Source organism: Schistocerca nitens, chromosome 6 (assembly GCF_023898315.1).
Source record: "Schistocerca nitens isolate TAMUIC-IGC-003100 chromosome 6, iqSchNite1.1, whole genome shotgun sequence".
Classification (NCBI taxonomy): Eukaryota; Metazoa; Arthropoda; class Insecta; order Orthoptera; family Acrididae; genus Schistocerca; species Schistocerca nitens.
In genome coordinates, this window is record NC_064619.1 from 147,479,318 (window position 1) to 147,499,422 (window position 20,105).

General features: G+C 41.1%; 1 protein-coding gene across 1 annotated transcript in view; it reads left to right on the forward strand.

Annotated features, from left to right (window-relative positions):
* LOC126262363 (spliceosome-associated protein CWC27 homolog) overlaps positions 1 to 20,105 on the forward strand; it is a 115,236-nt gene that overhangs the window by 70,016 nt on the left and 25,115 nt on the right. The window contains exon 5 of the mRNA XM_049958948.1: positions 19,640 to 19,927. Coding sequence (XP_049814905.1) covers positions 19,640 to 19,927 — 288 coding nt within the window. The remainder of the gene's footprint in view (positions 1 to 19,639; positions 19,928 to 20,105) is intronic.

The following is a 20,105-nucleotide window of genomic DNA, read 5'->3' on the forward strand; positions in this document are numbered from 1 at the left end:
CAACAGCCATATATGTGCCCGCGACGCTGGAAGTTTGGCGAAGCGTGGCTCACTATTGCTAGACGTCTTCCACCAAGCGGATCTAGTTTGCCTCAACACTGGGGACCCTACATTTTTGTCTGCCTCCACGACAAATTTCTCTCATTTGGACCTTTTGGTCGATACTGTTCCGCTAGCTCGGCGCTTCGAATGGTTTGCCCTTGATGATACACACTCAAGTGACCACTTTCCTTGTGTCCTTAGACTGCAGCCTCAACAGCCATATATGCGCCCGCGACGCTGGAAGTTTGGCGAAGCCGATTGGACACTTTTTTCGTCTCTAGCGACATTCAATGACCGTCTCTTTCCTAGCGTCAACGATGAGGTCACACATATTACAGACGTTATTCTTACAGCTGCGGAACATTCAATACCACGCACCTCCGCATTGCCCCGGTGCCCCCCAGTTCCTTGGTGGAACACAGCATGCCGTGACGCAATACGTGAGCGGCGACGTGCTCTTCGCGTTTTCCGCCACCATCCTACTTTGGACAACTGTGTCCGCTATAAGCAGTTCCGAGTGCGATGCCGTCGCGTCATCCGCGATAGCAAGAAGGAAAGCTTGAAATTCTTTACTAGCTCATTTAACACTTTCACTCCCTCCTCAGAAGTTTGGAGTCGGATTCGACGGTTCTCAGGCGCGCCTAGTTTCTCCCTGGTCTCTGGGCTCACTGTCGCGCATGATACATTAGTGGACCCCGTCGCAATTTCTAACTCGTTGGGTCAACACTTTGCTGAGATTTCGAGCTCTTCAAATTATCCGCCAGCGTTTCTCCCGAAGAAACGTGCAGCGGAAGTGCGACCTCTTGCTTTCTCCTCTCAAAATCGCGAAAGCTACAATACTGTTTTCTCCATGCAGGAACTCCAATATGCACTCTCTTCTTCTCGCTCCTCCGCCCCAGGACTGGATGGTATCCACATCCAAATGTTGCTGCATTTATCATACCATAGTCTGCGTTACCTCCTTCGCCTTTATAATCGAATTTGGACCAATAGTACTTTTCCCAGATGATGGCGGGCAGCTATCGTCGTTCCTGTTCCGAAACCTGGAAAGGACAAACATCTCCCCTCTAGCTATCGCCCCATTTCTTTCATGAGTAGTGTATGTAAGGTTTTGGAGCGTATGGTGAATTGCCATTTAGCTTGGTGGCTGGAGTCCCGCAGTCTTTCAACACCTGCCCAATGCGGTTTCCGAAAGCATCGTTCTGCAGTTGACCATCTTGTTGCTCTCCCCACTTATATCATGAACAATTTTCTCCAGAAACGCCAAACAGAAGCAATATTTTTTGATCTGGAGAGAGCATACGATACCTGTTGGAGGACAGGCATCCTCCGCACACTGTTCTCTTGGGGCTTTCGAGGTCGGCTGCACGTTTTTCTTCACGAATTTATGGCAGAGTGCACATTTAGAGTGCGGGTGAACACCACTCTCTCCCGTACTTTCTCCCGAGAAAACGGGGTACCCCAGGGCTCCGTGCTGAGTGTTGTACTGTTTGCCATTGCCATAAATCCAATTATGGATTGTCTCCTTCCTGATGTCTCCGGCTCCCTCTTTGTGGACGATTTTGCGATCTACTACAGCTCTCAACAGACCAGCCTTCTTGAACGACGTCTTCAAGGATGTCTCGATCGCCTCCACTCTTGGAGCATCGAAACCGGCTTCTGTTTTTCTCCCAGTAAGACCGTTTGTGTTAATTTTTGGTGACGTAAGGAGTTTCTTCCACCCTCCTTACATCTAGAACCTGTCAACCTTCCATTTTCGGACGTCGCTAAATTCTTGGGTCTTATGTTTGACAGAAAACTGTGCTGGTCCTCTCACGTTTCCTATCTTTTGGCTCGCTGTCTGCGATCCCTCAACACCCTCCGTGTCCTGAATGGTACCTCCTGGGGAGCGGACCAAGTGGTCCTTCTCCGCCTCTATCGCGCCTTAGTGCGCTCGAAATTGGACTATGGAAGCATAGTTTACTCCTCTGCTCAGCCGTCTATTCTTCGGCGTCTCGACTCTATCCACCACCGTGGATTACGTTTAGTGTCAGGAGCTTTTTACACCAGCCTTGTGGAAAGCCTCTATGCTGAGACTGCTGAACCTCCGCTGTCCAATCGGCGAGCTGTCCTTCTGAGTCGTTATGCTAGCCATCTGTCTTCCATGCCTGCTAATCCAGCCCATGACATTTTTTTCGACGCCTCCTTGGATGTAGGGTATGCAGGCTGCCCCTCCTCCCTACTACTACCGGGAGTCCGCTTCCGTCAACTACTCCATTCTCTTTCCTTCCGCTTTCCTAAAACCTTCTTGACAACTTGGGGTACAGCACCGCCTTGGCTCCGTCCCCGGATCTGCCTGCTCCGTGACCTTTGTCAATTTCCCAAGGATGGTACCCCTTCACTTGTTTATCGTCGGGCATTTGCTGCTCTATGTGCACAAATGAAGGAAGCCACATTTATTTACACTGATGGCTCGAAAACATCGTTAGGTGTAGGGAGTGCCTATATTGTTGGCGACACCCCAAATCAATTTCGGCTTCCCGACCAGTGTTCGGTTTATACTGCGGAGCTTTACCCTGTTCTCCAGGCTGTCCACTACATCCGCCGCCATCAGTGGATACAGTATGTTATCTGTTCAGATTCTCTCAGCTCTCTCCTCAGTCTCCAAGCTCTTTACCCTGTCCACCCTCTGGTCCACCGGATTCAGGACTGTCTGTGCTTGCTCCACCTGGGGGTCGTCTCGGTGGCGTTCCTCTGGCTCCCGGGACACGTTGGTATCTGTGGAAATGAGGCGGCCGATATAGCGGCCAAGGCTGCAGTCTCTCTTCTTCGGCCAGCTATTCAATCGATTCCCTTCGCCGATCTACGGAGCGTTTTATGTCGTCGTGTTGTTCTTTTATGGCACGCACATTGGTCGACACTTCCCCATAATAAATTGCGGGACGTGAAAGCTCTTCCCTGTGCTTGGACCTCTTCCTCCCGGACACGTCGTCAGGAGGAGGTAATTTTAACTAGACTCCGGATAGGGCACTGTCTTTTTAGCCATTGGCATCTTTTAAGTGGCGATCCTCCCCCATTCTGTCCCCACTGCTCTCAGCTGTGGACAGTAAGACACCTTTTAATTGAGTGCCCATATTTTACTCTGTTACACGCCCGTCTACAGCTGTCGCCCGCCTGATATACCGTCAATTTTAGTAGATGACACGCGCTCGGCCGATCGTGTTCTCGAGTGTATTAGTGCCAGTGAAATGACGTCAGTCATTTGAAGCTTTTTTTGTGGACAACCAACCCCTTTCTGTAGTGGATTTTTAAGCCTTCCTTCTGCTTTTAGTTTCTCCAATTTTTTGAGTTTCATTCCCATTGCTGCTGGTTTCCATTTTCGGTTTTTACTGTTTCCTAAGTCACGGACCGGGCGCTAATGACCATAGCAGTTTTGCGCTAAAATCTTCCGTTCATCAGCTGTCAAATGTTCTATCTTCTTCCAAATCTTGCACTTCAGTTCATTATTAACTTTGTCTCCTCGTTATAATTTTGTGGTACTGTTACAAAAATATGTGTTTATAACTGCAGTGTTTGTTACCTGATCTGGAATCTGTATTATGTCACTTTTACTTACGCTCGACACTTCAGCAACTTTCGTTCCTCATGGCAAAACGACATCCTCGTTGCTCGTATTCGTTATTGTAACTGGAACTTTTGCAACACTCTGTCTCACCATTGTAGTGACACCTACACTTCTGGCAACATAACAATGCATTGTATCCAGTAACTCACTTTTCTCGGATCTCTCAATTAATATCAAAGTTCCTTCCTTGTATCGGGGTGACTCAACTTCAATATAGATTGTCTTTCCTGCTCCCTTGGGAATTTGCTGAGGCTGATCAGTTTGAACATCGACTCGGACGGTTTCAACTGATGCATCGTTTGGGCGGTCCATTCCCACGACGTCAGTATTGCTGCTCCTTTGAGTACAATCTGAAGAACGATTTCCTAGGTTGTAGTAGCTACGGCTTAGTCTGATCTTTCTTTCTGCAACAAATATTTCTGCCTCCTTAGTGGACGAGAAATCAAATCCAAGTACACCGTCGTAACGTGTTTCATTATTTGAAACCAGTTGCACCCCTGCTGTGTATTTATCTTTATCTTTATTTTCACCTTCATCTTGGCCTTGGCCAAGAATTAATTCTACGTCGACTTCTCCATAGTTACGTAGTTTTCCTCCATTTAACCCTCACACTTTTAATAGCGGCGGTTTCAATTTATCCCATTTACCTATGCCACACCACATTAATGAGGTCTGTGCTCCTGTGTCAATTAAGTAGTTTGATGTTTCTACCACAATATACAGCACCTCTCACGAAGTCATTTTCAGTCTGATTTTCACTGAAACTAACAGGAATCACTGTCTTTTGCAAAGGGCGGACTGAGTGAGTGGTGGCAAGTACGTCACCGTACTCGTTTAAAGATCTGGCAAGTTGTCTGTTGTTCACATTACCTTTCTTCTTGTTGCAACAATCTCTCGAAACATGACCCTGCATCCCATAATGATAGCAGATTTGCTTTTCTTTACAATCCTTACGCTTGTGACCCAGTTTATTGCATCTGTAGCACTGTACTGTTGTGTGGAAAACTCTGTGTTCTTGTTTCAGCATCTCATTTGGTCGTCTTAGTGCTTCAACGAAACCAACAGCTGATTCTACTGCTTCCTGAAACGTTTTTCATTGTGCCAGTCGAACAGCTTTGCTTACTTCCTATCCGTGCAACCCATGAATGAATGTGTCCAAGGTTCTCTGGTCAGCTTCGAACAACTGAATGCGATTTTCATTTTCATCTTCTACTAACTTGTACATTTGAGCATTGATGTTTCGAATTCTGTCGGCAAACTGCTCGATAGATTTGGCTCGTCGCAACTGTAAAGCTGCCCTCTGTAAAATCTGATCGTGTTTTTATGTTTAAATCTCTGAACAACAATCGTTCTAAACTCATTGTAATCTTCTGTTTTTACACAAGTAGGCTCCGCGCTAATGAAATCTTGTGCTGCTCCCTGAATTCTTAATTTGTCAACCACTAGCTTATTGGAATCTGTCCATGATCCTAACAGGGCGGCACCCTCAAGTTTACGAAAAAACACTTTCACATCATCTTCCAGTTTCCTGCTAAACACTGGTACTGATGGCAATAATGAAAAATTCTTTATTGTAGTTGTACCTGTACTGCATGAACTACCATTTGACAAGTCTTTCGGAATGTTACGCTCGCTCATTTCTGCTTTTAACTGCCAAATCTCTTCTTGCAGTTCATTAATAACAGTTTGTAGATTGACAATGTTACTCTGACTGGATTGCGACATTTCGTCTAATTTAATGCCAATGAGTCACTCAAATGTAAAATAAAAATCTATCACTACCTTTCGTATTCTAGCCAAACTGGAGTAGACCTACCTGAATTCCAGCGTTGGATGTCCCCACGTAGTCAGAGGATGTTCATGCTGCTGCTACTGCTCGAAGTTCACATTGTGCTGCACCTCTTCAGGACAGTAGATTTTCCATAATTATCCCCATGCTGACACAACTTCTGTAAGGGGGTTTTTGTTTGTGTTGTTGCCCTGGATGATAATTAGACGAAATATTTGTCAGGATTTGTAAGCAGCGGGTCCTTGAGATACGGCAGTACGCGAACACCGAGAAGTAAGTTTAAACAGTTTTATTAACAAAGGCTGATTATAAAATACGCACACTATGCCCACCCATCTTCACTGTGTCTGACATCCTAATTATGGTCGTATCGAAAGGCTCCACAGTGAGTGAAGAAAAGAGACATATTCGCACCCGAGGCCATGCTAGTTAATACGGCGCGCTGTGGACGGCACCCAGTGGCTTACTCACTGCGTCGCACTGCGGCCGAACACACATGTATTGACCAGGCAAATTGTCATCATTCCAGACAGGTCGGCTGGGGAGCGCATGTTATGTACCGTACAGCTGCGTGCAACCCGTAGACCCTTACAGTGGTCATTCTTGCGGACAGACAGCCTGTTTCCTGTCATGCCTACATAGAAGGCAGCACAGTGGTTGTAGCTTAGCTTGTAGCTCACATGTCTGTTTTCACAGGTAGCCCAGCTTTTGATGGGACAGGGGATGCTTGTGGCCAGACCGGAGCAGGTGGTAGAGGGAGGATGTGTGGAACAGCTGTTGCATCTAGATATAGGCATACGAGCCAAGAGGCAAGGGATTGGGAACAGGGGTTGATTAGGGATGGATGAGGAAATTGTGTAGGTTGGTGGATGGCGGGAGGGGCGAGAAGTATAGTGGGTAGGACATTCATTACGTCAGGACACGATGAGAGTTAATTGAAACCCTGGTGTCGAATACGATTCAGTTGCTCCAGTCCTGGGTGGTAGTTGGTCGTGAGGGGAATGCTCCTCTGTCACCAGATGGTGGAGCTTTGAGAGCTAGTGGGTGACTGGAGAGATAAAGTACAGGAGATCTGTTTCTGTACAAGGTTGGTAAGGTGATTACTAGAGATCAGATTATATACATCATCATATTGCATGTATGTGTATTTGCATATTTGGCTCCTTTTACTAGTTATTGCATTTTTTAACTAAAAACTAGTGATGATGCATATTTTTGCTCTATGTTTACAGTATTTTAAAAATCTAGATTCGCAGGCTCTAGCTCCATCTCATTTTGATGTCTCACAGAGTGACCATGACCTACAATTGCGTGTGATCTCAAACCGAGAGGGTACTGGCTAGCAAACTGATTACTGAACAGGAACATGCAGACAGAGTCAATACACATACCACTTGCACCCCCACTTAATTCCCACCCCTGCCAGACTGCATGTGGCGGCAGCAATTAAATTAAATCACACAAATTGTTAACTGCACATCCATTGTTCCAATTTAGTTTTCTTTTTATTTGTACAAAGTTTAACATGTTTATGTGTAGTGTGTAATGTGTTGTGCGCCATGCCACAAGAAAAAAGAAATGTCATTTTGTGGGTAGCTGACCGTGCCGGAACATTTATGTATGATGGAAATGTTTTACATTGTTGAGTTTGCAAGAAAAATGTTTTGTGGATAAAAAAATTTCAAATAGACCAACATGTCAAGCCAGGTCTTCATATAGCAAGAATGCGAAAGAAATGCCCACGACAACAACTTTTGACAGCGGCAAGTGGCAGTAGCAGGGACTTACCTCCAAAGATGACAAAAAAATTACTTTAACATGGATCTATGGGAGCCATTCACTGCAAGTAATATTCCTCTTCTCAAACGTACAAACCATACAAGATGAATCAACATTGCATAAAATTTACATACCAACAATTTACTTCCATGTTCTGGGAGAAAAACACAATAAACTCAAGGACGTCATTTGGATTTCAATTGACGAAACTAGCAACACTTGTGCCATTACATTGTAAATTTAATTGTTGGTGCGTTGAAATAAGAGCCTTCTTCTTCTTATTTAGTGGCCTGCAAAGAACTTGAAAATACAAATCATTCTATGATTGCCAAATTTGTGAATGTGAGGGTATTAGAAAAATATTTCCAGAATCTTCTGCAGTTGAAAGGGTGTTTGTGTTTCTCACAGATGCTGTTCCATATATGATCAAAGCACGAGAAGCCCTCCAAGTATTTTATCCCAATTTGATTCATGTGACGTCCTTTGCTCAAGGAATACATAGCTTTGCTGAAGAAGTGCTATCTACTTTTGTACATAAACTGATGTTATGCACAAAGAAAGTGCTTCTTAAGGCACCTGCTCACATCAAGACCTACAATAAAAAAGCACCAAACGTGCCTTTACCTCCCAAACCAGTGGTAATCCATTGGGGGTCGAAGCTGTGTTGTAGGCGTGGTAAATGACTTTGATAGTGCAGAGGCTTTGACAGTCTTGTCACTGCAAGGAAGCATTTAATGATTCCAGTATTTTAAAAAAAGAAATGTTCTGATTAGCACATTAGCACTCTTTTTTTCATATATCTGTGAGTATTAAAAAGCTTGAAACTCGAACTTTGGTGTTCACTGAATCTATTCAGTTAAGGAATAAAATTAGTCTAGTGAACTCCTCATTACCAGAGGTATTCCCGAGAAAACTTACAGAAAAGTTTGAAAACATGAACACTAACTCTGGCTTTGGACACTTGTCCCAAATTGATAGTTTTATTAATGGTATGGGTGAACTTTTGCCAGAAACAGTAAGCACCAACGTAGCACCCAAATTCAAATACTATGCAGTTACCTTAATTGATGTAAAATTGTCCTTTTCTGCTTATAAAAATGTTTTGTGTGATCAAAGACACAATCTTACAGTACCTAATTGTTTATGTTTACAATAATTGCAAAATGTAAAATATTTTGTAAATCATACTTTAGTACGATAATATTAATTAAAGGTTAATTTTGTTCAAAAATGTTGTTTTTGATATAAAATATGGTGTTCTTGTGCATGCCCCTCTGTGTGCAATATATCTTGAAGTTGGACCTGCGCATATTGATTGTTTCGCTTTGACTAACTTGCATCGCATTGTCTTGTTAGCAACAGCATTAGCAGAGAAGGAATAATAGTTGAAACCTGGTGTGCATCTTCTTTTTTGCATTTTTTTAAAAAAGCTTAGCTCAAAGAGGAACCTACCTATCCACTACTACAATGTATAAAGATCATGAGATCAGCATTCTAAATGTCCCGATTTTTTGCATGGCCGCATTCTTCCTTGCAATTGATTTTCACAGGGCAACTTCGAGATTTATCACATGCAGTAACTACTTTGTTTTTTATTATTTGATCTTTGTTTCGACCCTTTCATGCATATTTTGAGCTTTTCTTGTTGCATACAATCCAATCTCAAGTAATTACAGTCTGTGAAAGCCTCAATGAGACTCTTGGTATAATTCAAGAGGGACTGCTCATTGCTACAGACGTGATGGCCATGGGTGACTGGGCTGTGTGGAAGGAACTTCCTGGTATGGAGTGAGTGGCAACTGTTGAAGTGGAGGTATTGCTGCTGGTTAGTAGGTTTGATATGGATGGAGGTACTGATGTAGCCATCTCTTAAGGTGGAGGTCAATATCGAGGAAGGTGCCTTTTTGGGTTGAGGAGGACCACATGAAGTGAATGGGGAGGAAGGTGTTGAGGCTCCGGAGGAATGTAGACAGGGTGTCCTTACCCTAGATCCAGACCTCAAAGATCTGAACCAGGTAAGGGGTTTGGGATTCGGAAGGATTCCATTAGATGGCCAATGAATAGGGGAGAGATTCTGGGATGGGCCTAAGGATTTGAGGAGAGATTGGAGATTCTGCTAGATTTCTGGAATGTGGTCCAACTACAAACCCTGCTACAGTAACCCCATTCCAGAAATCCGCAGGATCTCCCGTCTCTCCTCAAATCTTTAGGCCCATTCAGAACCTCTCCCCAAAGTCTGTCTTTCTGCTCACACTTACCTCTCCCTGCACTCCCACCTTCTACATGCTTCCTAAAGTCCATAAACCCAACCACCTAGGTCATTCCATTGTGGTTGGTTACTGTGCACCCACTGAGAGAATCTCTGCTCTTGTGGACCAACACCTTCAGCCTATTAATGGCAACCTACCCTCCTATATAAAAGATATCAGACATTTCCTCCACCAACCCTCCACAGTTCCTGTTCCTTTACCATACGGCACCCTGCTCATTGCTATTGATGCCATCTCACTTCACACTGATGTTCTTAATGCCTGTGGCCATGCTGGTATTGAACACTACATTTGCCAATGCCTGACAGATTCCAAACCTACAACCTCCTTCCCAGTTACCATGAGCAACTATATCCTCATGCACAGTTACTTCTCCATTGAAGGCATCATCCAAAAACAAATCTGGGGTATGGCAATGGGTGCCCACATGGCACTATCCTATGCCAACCTATTCATGGGCCATCTAGAGGAATCCTTCCCAGACATCCCCCAGACATCCAGAATCCCAAACCCCTCACCTTGTTCAGATTCATTGAGGACATCTTCGTAATCTGGATTGATGGTGAAGAACACACCTTTTCCACATTCCTCCAGAACCTCAACACCTTCTCCCCCATCCACTTTACCTGGTCCTCTTAACCCAACAAGGCACTTTCCCCGATGTCAATCTCCACCTCAAAGATGGCTACATCAGTACCTCCATACATATCAAACCTACCAATCGCCACCAATACATCCATTTTGACAGCTGCCACCCATTCCATACCAAGAAGTTGCTTCCATACAGCCTAGCCACCCATGACTGTCACATCTGTAGTGACAAGCAGACCCTCTCAATATACAGAGCAAGTCTCACAGAGGCCTTCATAGTCTGAAAGTACCCATTCCATACCAAGAAGTTGCTTCCATACAGCCTAGCCACCCATGACTGTCACATCTGTAGTGACAAGCAGACCCTCTCAATATACAGAGCAAGTCTCACAGAGGCCTTCATAGTCTGAAAGTACCCTCCGAACCTTGTACAGAAACAGATATCCCATGCTTTATCTCTCCAGTCATCCACCTTCTTCCATAGTCCCACCGTCCGGCCACAGAGGAGTCCTGTGACTCAGTACCACCCAGGACTGGAGCAATTGAATCACATTGTCCTCCAGGATTTTGAGCACCTCTCGTTGTGCCCTGAAATGATTAATGTCCTATCCACTATCCTGTGCACCGCTCCCCCAGTGCTATTTTATTACAATGATCATTTCACACTATGTAGGTGGGTGCCAACAAAATATTTTCACATTCAGAGGAGAAAGCTGGTGATTGAAATTTTGTGAAAAAGATCCTGCAGAAATGAAAAAGTCTTTTGTTTTAATGATTGCCACTCCAACAAGCGTATCAAATCTTATGATGCTTACCCCTTACTTCACAAAAATACAAATCAAACCGCCCTTTCTTGAACTTTTTTGATGTCCTCCATCAATTCTAATCAGTGCAGATGCCACACTGCACAGCAGTACGTACTCCAGAAGAGGATTGACAATGGTAGTGTAGGCAGTCTCTTTAGTAGACATGTTGCATGTTCTAAGTATTCTACCAATAAAATATAGTCTTTGGTTTGCTTTCCAGTGATTTCAGTTTAAGTTATTCGTACTTGTAATCTTAAGTATTTAGTTGTAGCAATGGAAACAAACTTTGACAATATAATGTAATTGGATAGATAAAAAATATACTCACCAAGTGGTGGCAGAACACACACACAAAAGAAGGTTATAATTAGGCAAGCTTTCAGAACCAGTAGCTTCTTCTTCATGCAGAATGGTTGAAGGGGAAGGAAGGAAGAAGGGTGAAGGTAAAGGACTGGAGAGGTTTGGAAAGAGGGTAAATTTTGGAAAAGTCACCCAGAACCGCTTGTCAGGCTAGACTTACTAAACGGGATGAGAAGGAAAGATAGTCTCATTCTGTTCAGTAAGTCTCCTCCGACCTGTAGTTCTGGGTGGCTTTTCTGAAATTTACCCCATTTTCCTAGTCCTCTACAGTCCTTTTCCATCACCCCTTTCCTTTCCCCTTCAACCCTTGTGCCTGAAGAAGGAGCCGCTGGCTCCATAAGCTTGCCTAATTATAACCTTCTTTTATGTATGTGTTATGCCGATGCTCAGTGAGTAGATCTTTTTATTTATCCAATTACATTATATGTATTTAGTTTAACTGACAACCTTTAGATTTGCGTGATTTATCATGTAATCAAAATTTAATGGATTTGATTTAGTTCTCTTATGGATGACCTCACACTTTTCATTATTTGGGGTCAATTTCCATTTTTTGCACCATACATATACTTTGTCTAAATCATTCTGAAATTGATTCTGATCTTCTAATGACTTTATTAGACAGTAAATGCTGTAATCATCTGCAAACAATCTAAGGTGGTTGTTCATACTGTCTCCTAAATCATTTGTCTAGATTGTGAATTGCAGAGGGCCTATAACACTTCCTTGGGAAACACTTGACATCACTTCTGTTTTACTTGATTATTTTCTGTGAATTACTACAGTTGTGACCTTTCTGACAGGTACTTATTAATCCAGTTGCACAACTGAGACAATGTTTCACGGACACGCAACTTGATTAGAAATCACGTGTGAGGAACGGTGTCAAAAGCTTTCTGGAAATCTAGAAATATGGAATCAATTTGAGGTCCCCTGTTGATAGCACTCATTTCTTCATGTGAATAAAGAACTAATTGTGTTATTTCCGCCGGCCGAAGTGGCCGTGCGGTTAAAGGCGCTGCAGTCTGGAACCGCAAGACCGTTACGGTCGCAGGTTCGAATCCTGCCTCGGGCATGGATGTTTGTTATGTCCTTAGGTTAGTTAGGTTTAACTAGTTCTAAGTTCTAGGGGACTAATGACCTCAGCAGTTGAGTCCCATAGTGCTCAGAGCCATTTGAACCATTTTTTGTGTTATTTCCTTTCGTGAGTAATGGTGTGACCTGTGCAACTTTCAGGTCTTTAGATACAGATCTTTCATTGATCGAGCAGTTGCATATTATTGCTAAGTATGGAGCTATTTTATCAACGTACTTTGAGGGGAACCTAATTTGTTTATATTCTGGACTGGAGGACTTACCTTTATTAAATGATTTAAGCTGCTTCACTACACCAAGGATATCTACGAGGGTCACTCCAAAAGAAATGCACACTATTTTTAATTTTTAAATCCATATTTTATTCTACATGTTTGAAAGTTTTACACTGTGTAGATACATCCTTTAGAAACAATATTTTCATTTTTCCACATAATTTCCATCCCTCTCAACTGCCTTATGCCATCTTGGAACCAGCACCTGTATACCCACACAGTAAAATTCTGGACCAACCTGTTGGAGCCACTGATTGGCACCGTGCACAAGGGAGTCATCATCTTCAAACCTTGTTCCACGAGGAGAGTCTTTCAGTTTCCCAAAGAGATGATAGTCACATGGAGCCAGGTCAGGACTGTAAGGCGGGTGTTTCAGTGTTGTCCATACGAGTTTTGTGATCGCTTCCAGGGTTTTTTGACTGACATGTGGCCGTGCATTGTCGTTCAACAGCAAAACATCCTGCTTTTGCCGATGTGGTCGAACACGACTCAGTCGAGCTTGAAGTTTCTTCAGTGTCGTCACACATGCATCAAAATTTATGGTGGTTCCACTTGGCATGATGTCCACAACCAAGAGTCCTTCGGAATTGAAAAACACCATTGCCATAACTTTTCCAGCAGAAGGTGTGGTTTTGAATTTTTTTTTTTTTTTTTTCCCCCCCTTGGGTGAATTTGCATGATGCCACTCCATTGATTGCCTCTTTGTCTCTGGTGAAAAATGATGGAGCCATGTTTCATCACCTGTCACAATGTTTCCAAGAAATTCATGTCCACCATTCTGGTACTGTTCCAAAAGTTCGCTGCATACCGTTTTTCTTTTTTCTTTGTGAGCCGCTGTCAACATCCTGGGGACCCACCTGGCACAAACCTTTTTTAACGCCAACACTTTCAGTATTCTGCAAACACTTCCTTCCCCTATCCCAACATAGCTTGACAATTCGTTCACTGTAATGCGTCTGTCAGCAGTCACCAATTCGTTAACTCTCTGCACATTGTCTGGAGTGTGTGCAGTATAAGGCCTGCCACTGCGAGGACAATCCTCAATATTGCCGCGCCCCTTTCATCACGTAACCTGCTTGCCCACCGACTAACTGTACTGCGATCGACAGCAGCATCTCCATACACCTTTTTCAACCTCTTGTGGCTGTTTCCCACTGTCTCGTTTTCGTAGCACAGGAATTCTATAACAGCACGTTGCTTCTGATGAACATTAAGTGTAGCAGCCATCTTGAAGGAATGCTGTGACGGCGCCCCTCACGGGAACAGGTTGAACTAAGTTTGAAAACAAGCAGGAAGGATGTATCTACACACTGTAAAACTTTCATACATGCAGAATGAAAACTGTATTTTTACAAAAATAGTGTGCATTTCTTTTGGAGTGACCCTCGTACTTCTAAGTCACTCATGTTGGCAGCTGTTCTTGAATCGAATTCTGGAACATTTACTTCATCTACTTTGGTGAAGGAATTTTGGAAAACGATATTTAGTTACTCTGTTTTAGTGGCACTATCATTTCTAAAATTACCATTGCTAGTGCGCTGAGCAGATGTTTATTGTCTTGCCACTGGTGTACTCCACAAATGACCCAATTCTCTTTGGATTTTCTGCTAGATTTTGAGACAGAGTTTTATTGTGGAGACTATTAAAAGCATCTCACATTGAAGTCCATGTAAAATTCGCGCTTGAGTAAAAGATTTCCAATCTTGACAATTGTGCATTCTTTTAAATTTGGCATGCTTTTTTCATTGATTCTGCAACAGTGTTCTGACCTGTTCTGTGTACGCTGGGGATCAGTACAATCTCTTATTAATTTATTTGTTATATACCTCTCAGTTGCCATTGATACGGTTTCTTCAAGTTGGTGTTACAGTATTCAGTCTTGCTACAACAACCTAGTGGTCAATAATTCCTGTATCCATCATGATACTGTATATATGCTCAGGATTATTTGTTACTAAGAGGTCATGTATGTTTTCTAAACCATTTACTGTTCAAGTGGGCTCATGAAATAGTTGTTCAAAGTAATTATTGGAGGAAGCATTCAATGTGATTTCAGATGACATTTTATGCCTATCTCTGTGTACAGTACTCAATAAATATACAGTGCATAAAAAGCAGTGGTCATGGGGCTACCCTTATAAGTGTGAAGCTCTTGGAGACAGACAGAATATTATCAGTGACAAAGAGAAACATTGGCTTACTTAGAAACATTTGGAGCTGGTAGATGCTGCTGACAGCTGAGCCCAGTATCTTTTGGATTGCTGTAACTTGCTGGAGGCACTCCATTAGTACAGTTGTTCTTCTTGGAAGCAGATAAGACTGGAGACAGGAGACTCTCTTGAGCTCTTCTACTGTGTAGTTATGGAAATTTGGGACTCCTTCCACTGGTTTTTGTTGTCAATTGAAAGCCGGCTCCAGGGGGAAAACTAACTTTTGAAGAATCTCCTCATGTACAAGCACATATTGGCAGCATTCAGTAGGTCATTTTTGAATCTTGTCTGTAAGAAGTGAAAGGTGCTGAGGTTTTTGTAATAGCATGAAATACAGTAAGTCATAGAGCACTGCTATGTGCAGCTCATCTGAGTGGTCGGCACACGGCTGCAGCATGCAAGAGAGAGTGTGAATACACTTTGCATAATTTTGCGTAAGTTGCCGATGGTGACCGATGATGCATCGACTAATGACAAGACCAACTGAGCCTTTGTCTATAATATTTATTCAAAACATTATTCATTTGTACAAATGAAACATTTAGGTGTTAGGTGTCATCTGGAAAAAAAAAAAAAAAAAAAAAAAAAAAAAAAAAAAAAAAAAAAACCTAATAATGAATAAAAAATTATTTTTGTGGCTTTTATATTAGTGCTCATATCAGCTCGTTTTTCAAACATATCATCAGAAAGTTTATGAAAAGGAAAGTTGCCCTCACCATATAGCAGAGATACTGAGTCGCAGATAGGCACAAATCTATCCTGGATTTTCCATTGTTTGATTCATCAGAAAGTTTAATTGATTTTCAAAGTTTTACCATTGTGACACAGTAAAGGAAATATGTTCCGCACATACTAAGAGGATATCGGTGAGCAATATCTTCTGAAATCGTCTTTATTTCAGGATAACAACATAAGACTTTTAAATCGCAATCTTCTAATTACAAATAGAAAAATCATCAATTTTGCTGATTTTGTGGCAGATAACTTCATTTGTTGTGACACCTTGTTAGCTTCATCTCCAAATCAAATACAGAATAAATATTCTTTTTATGTCATAACATCGTTTGGAACTCAAGGCTCAATTTCTTCAACATTTATTTGGCTATAATATAACTGTAGTTTGTTCTAAGCCTTCTTTGGAAACCGAGTGAGGTGGCATATTGGTTAGCACACTGGACTCGCATTCGGGAGGACAATGGTTCAATCCCGCATCTGGCCACCCTGATTAAGGTTTTCCGTGATTTCCCTAAATCACTTCAGGAAAATGCTGGGATGGTTCCTTTGAAAGGGCACAGCTGACTTCCTTCTCCATCCTTCCCTAATCCGATGAGACCGATGACCTCGTAGTTTGGTCTCCTCCCCCAAATCAACCAACCCCTCTTTCGGTCACCAACAGCAATACAGGTGAACTGTTTGTTTTTAAATTGTGGGTAAGGCATTGCAGCAATAATTGCAGTTGGTGTAGAAAGGTGAAATTAGTCTTCCAGTTGCCTTTTGGAACCTTCTTGATAAAAGAGTTACCACTGTGCTGTAATATTATGAACTCTTTTTATGTTCTCAAACCCAGTTTCTCTTCCAAAATTTTTCAATCTCCAAGCTCTGTATAACTGCACAGATACCTGAAAGATAAAAAAAACTGTTCCATCTTAAAACAGATAGCTCTTTCAGAGCTAGCTCTAAAACATTTTAGGATGTTTTGTTCCACTCATTTTGTAGCACAGCAAACACTAATGAGACACCCATATCCAATAGTGTTAGCAGTCTTGATACAGTGAAGTTGTTACAGGTTAAGAGTTTCTGTTGGCTGCTTTCTTATCTGTGGCTACTTTATGCAAAGCATTCCCAGATGTTAGCAGGGGAAGTGCAGGTAAGGGCAGACTCAATTGAATTGGGCCTCTTCAGTAGTGTAACTACTAAGGCTACCCACATACCAAGCATTTTTATCTTGCATTTGTTATTCTGTAAAGCAAGTAAAGCTGTGCTCAACCCGAAGGTTGGTCTGAACACTACAGTACTTTACTAGGCATAGTGGTGTGCCTTATACTTGCTTCCACCTCTGAATCAACTTATACGGCCAGTTTAGCTAGTCAGAGGGGAACTTACAAGTCAACATTTACTCCAAAACATGGCACAGCTTGATGTGTCAGTTTGCTCATTGTTTGAGGTGAAGGAAGCCATAAGTGGCAGAAAACATCATAGGACCAGTGGTGGTCAAACCCCATGCCTTTAGCTTTGTAGTTTGGAACTTAACCCACTGAATACATTTCTGTATAAAACATTAATAAGTTATTTATCAAATATAAATTGCACTGATCCAAGGGAAAAAACACTAGAATTTTGTACAAGAAGTAAACAAATAAATCACAATGGCATTCTAAGTGATTCTTTATGTAAGTTATGAGTAGTAAATAGGTACGGAAAAAAATCATTTTATTTCATGACCAAATTCAGTGTTTTTATTGCCAAATTTGCATTATTTTTGCCAGAATTTATTTATTTTCTATTTATTTATTTATTTTACCAAATTCCAATCTTCTTGCAAAATTCTGCATTTCTTCCCAAAATCCCTGTTGTTTTTGCCAAACTCTGTGTTGTTTTTCTTTTTCCAAATTCGGTGGTGTGCCAGTGTCTACATTTTATGCAAATTCGGTGTTTTTTTGCCAAATTCAGTGTTGTTTGGTGTTTTTGCCAAATTTTGTGTTTTTTAGCAAATTTGGAATTCTTTTGCAAAATTTGGTGGTTTTTTAACCAAATCTCGTGGTGTTTTTTGCCAGATTCAGTGGTATTTTTTGCCAGATTTGGTGGTGTCTTTTATGTTATTTTAAGATCCTACACAAAATCCCCAATCTCGAGGAGGGTAGAAGCCAAAATGCAGTTTTAACATTCAGTAATTATCTGCTACAACTGTTAGTAAGTTGCCATGTTTATTTTTATAACATTTGCATAAATTGAAAAATTACAAATTTTTACAAATGTAGTAAAAGTCACCAATTTCACATTATTTTGCTAAAAAGTGTTAATTTTGTGCTATTTTTTCATTATCATTTTTTGAAAATTTTCCTGCCCCTAACAATGAACAACAAATAGTTATTTGAATTCACTGAGAATAATAATCCCTTTCTCCAGGAATAGTTTATTTACAGTAAACTTGTTTCAATGATCTAATTACTTGCATAATTGTCGAGGTAGAAATAAATTTGAATAATGCTCATCTTTACTTGCCACTATGCCTTGTGCTTCCTCCATCTTTCCAGTCACTACAGTTAACTTTATCAACTGTAATAGGTCATAGTAGTTCATTTGCTCAATTTACTGGTGAGAGCCATCAGTATAGCTGAAATGAAGTTTTTCTGTTAATTATAGACAAAATTGACAATTATAATCAGTTGTCACATTCATCAACCAATTTTTTTTTTTTTTTTTTTTTTTTTTTTTTTTTTTTTTTTCGTTAACATATCTCATTGTCAGCGCAATTGCAGCTGCAGTCTGAATGCAAACCTTATTTCATCAGCTAATCATTCATGCAAATTTACATTTTCACAGCTAACTTGGAGACCCTCAAGAACATTCAGTGTTTGATTATCCCTTTAATTTTCGTTATAAATAATCATACAGAGTCACTGTGGTATATTTGGTGAATCTCAGTATATACCATGCACATTAGAAAATTTACAGATAAAAAATTTTTAATTCTTAATGCATTCCACTGCTTGCTGGACACATTAGTACCACTGCATTGTGGTAGAGCTGTGTAGAGCCCATGTTTCTTTAGGAGTGTGTCCAGCCCACGCGTGCTCAGTGACTGCATGCCCCTGTTTGGGCGAGTGAGGAAACTACCGGTCTCATGCTTCCACACATACTACAAAGCGAGTGGTGGGGAATGAACTCTGCCCATGCTGGTTCACCAGGTGGATGCAGTGCTCTAGTAAATAACTTCCACTGTGATCTGTTATTGCTAACTTTTTCCACTGGCTCAGCATTCGTGTGTGTCTGGCAACAAAGTGCCCATTAATGAGGCATTCAGTTGGAAACCTGATGCAGTGTTATGGCCCTATGAAACCACACCACAGCCCTAACACTGCAAAGTATTAACTAAGGATAGCAGGAAATTGATAACTCATACATCACAGATTGCTAATGTTCCAGGGTAACCTTAAAAACATGCCTCACAAACCCTCCAATAGATATTTGCATCTACACGGGCTTTCACCTGCAGATTATAACTACACAAATATCTGCAACTTCACAGACATCTGCACTTGGGATAATGTACAAATTCTATGCTGAAAATCGGTTATCAGAAGTTCTCAAGTTTTTTTAATGGCTTTGAGCACAAGATACAAATGAAGTGACATTATCAGTTTACCATTTTATTTGCTTTTGATCATATTGTAGTTTAAGATGAGATTCAAAGCAATTTCTATTTTCACAAATATACCTCATTCTCCACATTTAAAGTGACCAATACTCACCTGAGTTGTGATAGTAGAATAAATAATACACCAAAAAAGTGATGGGTATTTTGCTTTTGAAAAAAGATACACATAAAAAATCTGCAATTACTTGAGTTAAAGATATAAACTACGCTTTACTATAAAGTTTTTTATGAATGTTATTAGATAAATATGTTTACTGATAATAGAAGCTCAATCATAAAGTACCTTTTTTATGACACTTTTCTTCTGTCACATTAAAGATCTGTTCATGTACAGGATTGTTTCAGCATTCTTTCTCAATACCACCATCACTTGAGCAGGAAATTATTTATCAAATAAATTAAAAATCACTGTCATACTTAGATATATGTGTTATTGACAGGAATTTCAAACTTCTATCTTTTGGTGAAGAAGCAGAGGAAGATGAAGAGGAAAATGAGGTAGCCAATAAAATGTATGCTGGACGTAGCAAGTCAACACATGATGTTCTCAATGATCCAAAATTAAGTGCAGTGCCTGCAGTAGATATGAATCAGAAAACAAAAAAGAATAAGAATGAAGTGAGAAGTGAAAATGATGAAGATAATAGTAATGCTTCAGCAAGTGAAGAATCAGCTTTGAGTGGTGATGAAGATGTTTCGAAAAGAGCTTGGAACTCAGATGAAGAAAAGCAAGTACAGTTTATTATTATTATTATTATTATTATTATACCATTTTAAATGTTGTGGTCTAGTGAAATAAAATGTGGCTCAAAAGACTGAAACTTCTTGACTCTAAACTTTCAGTACCTTATTGAGAAGATATAATTCAGCCTTATTAGTTAAATCTGTGATTATTGTTTACATTTT